Consider the following 7581-nt stretch of genomic DNA (forward strand, 5'->3'; position numbering starts at 1 on the left):
GTGGCTTGCATTTCCTAGCTGCTAGGAATTTACAACTCAATGGAAGGTGATAATGTAGCACCTAGACAGCCAGAAAGATGCCCATCAAGGAGGGAATGCAGCTGTAGATCTCCAGGGGGAAGGGAAGAGCTGAGAGGGCGAGCTTCCAGCCCCACTTCCGGAGGACAGGGTCTTTGGTCTGTCTCTTGGTGAGATAGGAGGTGGGTGCACATCCTGCCCCACCAGGACCATGTGGCCTCAGAGGTAACTGACCTGAGGATCTACAAAAGAAGCTGACCCAGGTGAGAGTCAGAGAATAATAGAGTTAGCCAGTTAGCTTTGTTGTTTTATGCTGTTATGTTTCCTAGAAGTTTTTATGCCTCTAGCATTTGCTGCCTTTTGTAACTTTTTGTAACCCTATGTACTTAATAAAGTAAAAATCCTTTTACCATGTTGGTTCATTGTCTGTTGGGGACAAAGGTTCAGAATCCTGCCTAGCCGTTCAGCAAGCTACCAAAAATCCTCATTGTGGACTAGTAACTTGAGGACTGACAGACTTTATGTAAAGAAAGTGCTCAGTGCCTACAAGGGATATAGTTAAGCCTAGAGGGTCTCAGTGTCCCTGGACTGATGCACTGGCTCTTACAGGGTGGTGGCAGTACTACCGAACAGGGATCTTTGAGGGCTCTAGGGTTCAGAACCAACAACTCTGAGCACCCTTAAAACCCTGGGAATGAGACCAAGTAGACGACAGGCCCGATCCTGAGAAAAATCCCACCAACCTGAAGGAGGCCACGTCCTTCAAGCTGACCAACATCCGGAGGCCTTCCAAGTCCACCGACTGCCTCAAGTCCAAAGCAAACCGCTTGGCAGACCTGCTCAGGACGGAACACAGAACGTGGACGTCGGGAAGGGTGAGCTGGACGCTGCAGAACGAGAGGCTCGGCTTGAGCGCCAGGGCCAAATGCTGCAAGAGGTACTTGTCTTGGGTCTCATGGACGCAGTGAGAAAGCTCAAGCAGCTTTTTGGGGCCGAAATCCCCAATTTCGAGCTTCCGGATGTATCTGGAGACGCTCCTCTGCTTCTTGGCAATCATGGTCTCTGCATCCTCTCCCAGGAGGGTGGGAGAGCTGAGCTCATCCTGTAAGAAGAGCAGGCCAGCTAAGAAACGAGGCACCAGGTCCCAGAATGGGGAAGGAGGCTTCTTGGAGAGCAGCTGCAGGTGCTTGGTGAGCTTCTTGTCCTTAATCTCTTTGGCCAGGACCAAATGTAGAGCAACCAAGAAGTTCTGCACCGCCAGGCTGGAGAATGTGTAGCCATGTTCTGTCCGGGAACCTGGGGGGAACCTGAAGGGTCGCACGATCCCGGCTTGAACAGCCAACTCCTGCGCTTCCAAAGAGGGGAAATGGTGATGCAAAAGCACGCCTTGGTGAGTCTGGCTGAAAGACCAGGCGACCTCAGCCAAGGCGATGACGCCGAGGTGACTTGGAGAGGCCACACTGTTCGTCACATACCCCAGCTTGCGCAGGAGGAACTTGACAAAGAGGCCGGTGAGAGTGGAAGGCAATTCCTGGTTTCCCGTTTCAGACATGAACTCGCAAACGAATCGACACAGGCCAGGGTTGGAGCAGTGGCTGAACAGGTAAAGGTGGCTCTTGATTGTGGTCACCAACTCAGCAGCGGACGGAGAGCCTTCGAAGTACCGAGTGAGGTACGATTCCGCTTGCTGGGTGGAGAACCCCAAGAGCTCCAGGACTTTGTCGGTTTTGGGCATGTATGGATGAAATTTGTCCTTGGGGTGTGCCATCAGGAGCAGGGTGCAGCCACTAAGTAGCTTCTTCTGGAACAGGCCAGCCAGGACCTCCCCGAGGCCCACCAGCTCTCTGCGGGATGGGCTGTCAGAGCCGGGCAGGAGGCTGTCCTGATCCCTCAGCTCTTCCAAGCCATCGAAGATGAGGAGAACCTTGTCTGGGTGGCGCAGGACGTACCTGTAGACGTCATCGCCTGCCTCTGGAGGTCCATCAGAGAGCTCAAGGAGCAGGCGCTGCAGGCCGCAAGGCTCCTCAAGGAGCTGGCTCAGCTTTAAGCAGTCGAACCGGAAGACAAAGTCGTATTCCGTCAATATGCCGTTGGACCAGTCCAGACACACCTTTTGGGCAAGGAGGCTCTTGCCCATCCCTGCCTTCCCCAGCACCATAATGACTTTTGTGCCCCAGTCGGGCTTTCCAGCCACCTGGAACAGCTGGCTCCTGGCCACTCTCACCTTCTCCTTCTGGTCGAGGTCAGAAACCCGCAGTTCAGCACTCCTACCGCTCCTGCTCTCAGCTGGACATTGCGCCAGGTCGGCATCGATGTACAGGCGCTCCAGGGGGATTTCTTGCTCCGTGGGCATCAGCCGGCATGACTCCTGGAAGTATTTTTTCAGCTGCTTCCGAGCAGCTGAGACTGGATCTAGGAAGAGAAGGACCCAGAGTAGGTGAGAAGAACAGGACAAGAGGGAGGTTCTTGACTGCACCGGCTTGGTAAGTACATAAGAACATAAGAACATCCCCACTGGATCAGGCCATAGGCCCATCTAGTCCAGCTTCCTGTATCTCACAGCAGCCCACCAAATGCCCCAGGGAGCACACCAGATAACAAGAGACCTCATCCTGGTGCCCTCCCTTGCATCTGGCCTTCTGACATAGCCCATTTCCAAAATCAGGAGGTTGCACATACACATCATGGCTTGTAACCCGTAATGGATTTTTCCTCCAGAAACTTATACAATCCCCTTTTAAAGGCGTCCAGGCCAGACGCCATCACCACATCCTGTGGCAAGGAGTTCCACAGACCTCTCCAGGGGTTCAGACAGAGAAGCAGCTTTCCCAGCCTCACCTGGAGGTGCTGCCAGGGATGGGAACTGCTGAGCCCTTTGGCACCCAGATCTAGGAAGCTGGATCGCTTTGGCACTTTGGATGGAAATAGTGTTTAATGCTACAAAGCGAGAGTAGCACCAACAGGTCCTTCGCAAGTTGAGGAAGAAAGCCAACCTGGAGGAGGGTACAGACCAGGAATGGAGAGCAAGGCCAGAGATACCTGAGCAGACTCTTCCCACAGCAGGTATTTGAGAAAGTCAAGGATAACTCTGAAGCCTTGATGCTGATCAAGCGCTGCTTTTCTTGGTGCTCACCTGATCTGTTGTGAACTTGCTCTGGAGAAACGGGTGGGATCTCAGGTCCTTTATCCATTCCAGCTTCTCCTGTCAACAATGAACAACATACTGATAACAAGGCTCCTCTTAGACCCCCAAAAGAAGCGAGGAGGGGGGGTGTTATTTATGTACCATATGACCTGACAATCTACAGCAAGTCCTCATTCAAAATCATTTCATTTACACTGGCTGCCGGTTCTGTTCCGGGCCCAATTCAAGGTGCTAGTTTTGACTTTTAAAGCCCTTTACGGCTCGGGTCCGGGGTATTTGAGGGACCGCCTCCTTCCCTACAATCCTGCCCATGCTCTTAGATCATCTGGGGGGGCCCTTTTGACTGTGCCGCCCCTAAGAGGGGCGGCGGCCAGGAAGAGGGCCTCTCGGTGGTGGCCCCCAAACTGTGGAATACCCTCCCCTTAGAACTGAGAACCGCTCCCTCGTTGCTAACGTTTCGGCGTGGACTGAAGACCTTTTTATTTCAAAAAGCTTTTAATTGTTGACAGGCTGGCTGGCGTTCTTGCTTCTTGCTTTTTATATGAAAATCCACGGGGTTTGTTTGTTTTTAGATTTTTTAATTATTGTAAATTGTTTTTAATGATTGTTTTTAATGTTGTATTTTTAAAGTGTTGTATTTTTAAAGTGTTTTTAATGATTGTTTTTAATGTTGTATTTTTAAAGCGTTTGTAAGCTGCCTTGTGTGGGCGGGGTATAAAATAATAATAATAATAATAATAATAATAATAATAATAATAATAATAATAATAATAATAATAATAATAATAATTTGTATTGGCAACCTTCAGTCTTTAAAGACTATGGTATCGCGCTCTGAAAGGTGGTTCTGGCACAGTGTCTAGTGTGGCTGAAAAGGCCAATCCGGGAGTGACAATCCCTTCCACGCCGGGAGCAAGTGCAGTCTGTCCCTGGTCTGTCTCCCTGGCTATGGGCCTTCCTTCTTCGCCTCTTAGCCTCAGACTGTTGGCCAAGTGTCTCTTCAAACTGGGAAAGGCCATGCTGCACAGCCTGCCTCTGAGCGGGCCGCTCAGAGGCCAGGGTTTCCCACTTGTTGAGGTCCACTCCTAAGGCCTTCAGATCCCTCTTGCAGATGTCCTTGTATCGCAGCTGTGGTCTACCTGTAGGGCGCTTTCCTTGCATGAGTTCTCCATAGAGGAGATCCTTTGGGATCCGGCCATAATAATAATAATAAAGTTGATGAGACCAAAAAATCGATTCCCAGCAGGGGCCGCTGTCTGTGTGTGGAGTTTGCACATTCTCCCCATGTCTGTGTGGGTTTTCTCTGGCCCCCAAAAGCTCGCATTTATTTCAGTGTTTAATATTAGAAGTGTTTGGGGTCTTTATTTTGAAGCTTTTTTTTTTGTTTTTTAACCAGAAATATGCTGTAGGAACTGAACTCTTGTTTACGTAGATCAATTGGCCAACCGGTGAAATTGGTTTTGTTATAAGTCATTTCACTTGAAGCTGCTATTTCCAAGAACCTACTGACAACTTTAAGTGAGGACTTGCTGCATTTGGGGAGGGGGGGGCAATGACAACCCCGTAGCCCACTGACTGTGCTTTAAATGGAGAAGGAAAGGATTTCTGTCAGCAAAGGAATGCAGGATCTGGGCTAAGCGATGGGGGACGTGCGTTCTCTCTCATGGACGTCAGAAGAGCTTTGCTAAATTCGACCAAAGACCACCTTGCCCACAATCCATTGCAAGGAGCCTGGTATATTGCAGAAGACATTTTGCTGCATTTGACCAGCAGTTCACATCTGTTGCCTTTCCAGATGTGACTGCATTTTGCCACCCCTGTTATGGCCACACAGAAGGCAGGAGGCAGGAGCGACCAGAGACAGCGGGCAGAGGTGGTACCTGCCGAGAACTCAGCTCCCAGCCAAGGGAGTTCATTGACACAGTTAATTTGGACCAAAGGCTGGCTTCATGCATGCCGGAGCAATCTGGAACTTTTGCTGCAGCAACTGTTACCCTGCACATGCCTGATCTCGTCTGATCTCGGAAGCTAAGCAGGGTCAGGCCTGGTTAGTACTTGGATGGGAGACCGCCTGGGAATACCAGGTGCTGTAGGCTTATACCATGATCTCGGAAGCTAAGCAGGGTCAGGCCTGGTTAGTACTTGGATGGGAGACCGCCTGGGAATACCAGGTGCTGTAGGCTTATACCATAGTCTTTCCATGCCTGATCTTGTCTGATCTCGGAAGCTAAGCAGGGTCAGGCCTGGTTAGTACTTGGATGGGAGACTGCCTGTGAATACCAGGTGCTGTAGGCTTATACCATGATCTCGGAAGCTAAGCAAGGTCAGGCCTGGTTAGTACTTGGATGGGAGACCGCCTGGGAATACCGGGTGCTGTAGGCTTATACCATAGTCTTTCCATGCCTGATCTTGTCTGATCTGGGAAGCTAAGCAGGGTCAGGCCTGGTTAGTACTTGGATGGGAGACCGCCTGGGAATATCAAGTGCTGTAGGCTTATACCATAGTCTTTCGAGACTGAAGGTTGCCAACCATTACATGAGAGTAAAGCACCATTGAACTCCATGGGACTGACGTCCATGCAAACATGAAGGGAATCAGGCTGCACAACGGCAAAAAAAAAAAATGGCACTTGCCTGGGCAGGGGCTTATGTCAGCAGCTCCGGGTCCAACAGGCAAATTCACCAGCTGAGGTACAGGTTCAACAATCACGATCACCTGAATATCTTTGGTACCGAGTGGAAAATAGGCCAGGTTGGGAGTCCCAGAAGGCCCTGGAGGTCAAAAGTCAAAGAGAGAGACAGGTTCTTGAGCACTGGTTCTGTGTCTTCTTACTAGCAGGCCAATGTCTTGATCTCAGGAGCTACTGCAAGATCTAGGGGCAGTCCAGTACCTGACCAAGGGTTGTTTCAGCAGGCTGCCCTCTCTTTAACCCCACTACTAGTAGTGTGCAGCCCTCAAGTAGTAGACCACTCAGCCTCCACTGAACTCGGGATTGGAGCAGTGGATGTGGGCCCTATCAGCTATTTTGTGCAGGCAGGCAGAGGTCAAGTGGTTGACCCAAGGCCACCCACCAAGCTCCAGTTGTGTGAGTGCCATCAAGTTGGCCACTGGATTTTTTTGTGGGTTACGGCTGCTAAGCAGGGTGACCCATGCTGTAAGAGGATTATGCCTACCCTAGTGACACCACTGCATTTGGGCTGTGCGTATGATATTGCAATTTATTCTGTATGGTCTGGTACAGGGGGAGGTCCGTCATGGGGGTGATGCAGTGAGTTCTGGCACTGGGTGCTGCAAACCACAGGGCTGCCTCTGAACCCAGGTCTTCCGCTAAAATACTCCCTCTCTAACACTGCGACTGTCATCCTCTTCCAGGCCCTTCCTCAGCTAGACCCAGCCTCTCCTCCACTGTGATTTGAACTGCGGCCATAGGGAGACCCTGCAAATAGCCCCGATACCCCAAATGAACAGCACCCCCACCTCCTCCTAAAAAGTGCCCTCACGCCTCCATTTCTTTCCCCATTCCTCTGTGATCTCTCTTGCATCACTTTCTGGATAGCAAGAGGCCCGGACCTCTTCTAGTGCACCCTGAAAAGCACCTTGCGCACTGAGGGTACCAGAACACGGCTGATAACGGGGCTACTCTGGTGGTGGATAACACGTGTGGCCCTTCACGGCTGGGCTGAGGACACAAAACAAAGGGTGACTTCTCCTACCAAACGCCTTCGGATCTCTTCCCACAGGACCTCTGGTGGTCATACAGAATTGCACATGGAAGTTGGACTGAGAGACGGCGCCAGAGGGGGAGTTATTCAGAGGGACGGCCACGGAGTTGCCATTCACGATGTACACGGCCGGTGAATGTGCTACAGAGAAAGAGGACGGATAAACAGACTGAGACAACTGGGAGGACATTCATTATTTTTTTTCCAGGGTTCAGTGAGAAAGAGGATGGCCTCTCGGCTTTTTGTGCAGCTTAATCGTAGCTAAAGTGGGTTCTTAAGTAGCCATGATGGCCACCAGCACGACGGGACCTTCTTGGTGACAGCCCCCAGCTTGTGACACTCCTTTCCTCAGAGGCCTGTTTAGTCCATCATTGCTGACGTTTCCAAACTAGTTAAGACCCGTTTTTTTGTGTAGGTAGGTGTTTAAGTTAAGTGGATGCCCCATATATGTGCCCCCCCCATATGTGTTTGTTTCCACTTGCTGTCTCAAATGGTCAATTCTTTGTTGGTCATTCTCATTTTTAAAGTTTTTAGCTTACTGCTGTGAAATGTTTCATGGATTCCCCCTAAACCCCCCCCCCCTCATTTTATTATGATAGATTCATTTGTGATGATTGGGGTCTTGTATTTTCAATTAATGCATGCTGCCTTCAGGGTCTCTTTGGAAGCAGAAAGGCAAATTATGAATTGCGAGAC

At 50.5% G+C, this 7581-nt stretch overlaps 1 protein-coding gene and 1 pseudogene across 1 annotated transcript in view; one reads left to right on the forward strand and one right to left on the reverse strand.

Annotated features, from left to right (window-relative positions):
- The window catches only part of CIITA (class II major histocompatibility complex transactivator), a 40719-nt gene that overhangs the window by 11191 nt on the left and 21947 nt on the right, over positions 1-7581 (reverse strand). The window contains exons 7-10 of the mRNA XM_066640861.1: positions 6877-7026; positions 5797-5934; positions 3152-3220; positions 762-2430 (exon numbers count right to left, since the gene is read on the reverse strand). Coding sequence (XP_066496958.1) covers positions 762-2430; positions 3152-3220; positions 5797-5934; positions 6877-7026 — 2026 coding nt within the window. The remainder of the gene's footprint in view (positions 1-761; positions 2431-3151; positions 3221-5796; positions 5935-6876; positions 7027-7581) is intronic.
- LOC136633841 (5S ribosomal RNA) lies at positions 5140-5259 on the forward strand (annotated as a pseudogene).

Source organism: Tiliqua scincoides, chromosome 13, assembly GCF_035046505.1.
Source record: "Tiliqua scincoides isolate rTilSci1 chromosome 13, rTilSci1.hap2, whole genome shotgun sequence".
Classification (NCBI taxonomy): Eukaryota; Metazoa; Chordata; class Lepidosauria; order Squamata; family Scincidae; genus Tiliqua; species Tiliqua scincoides.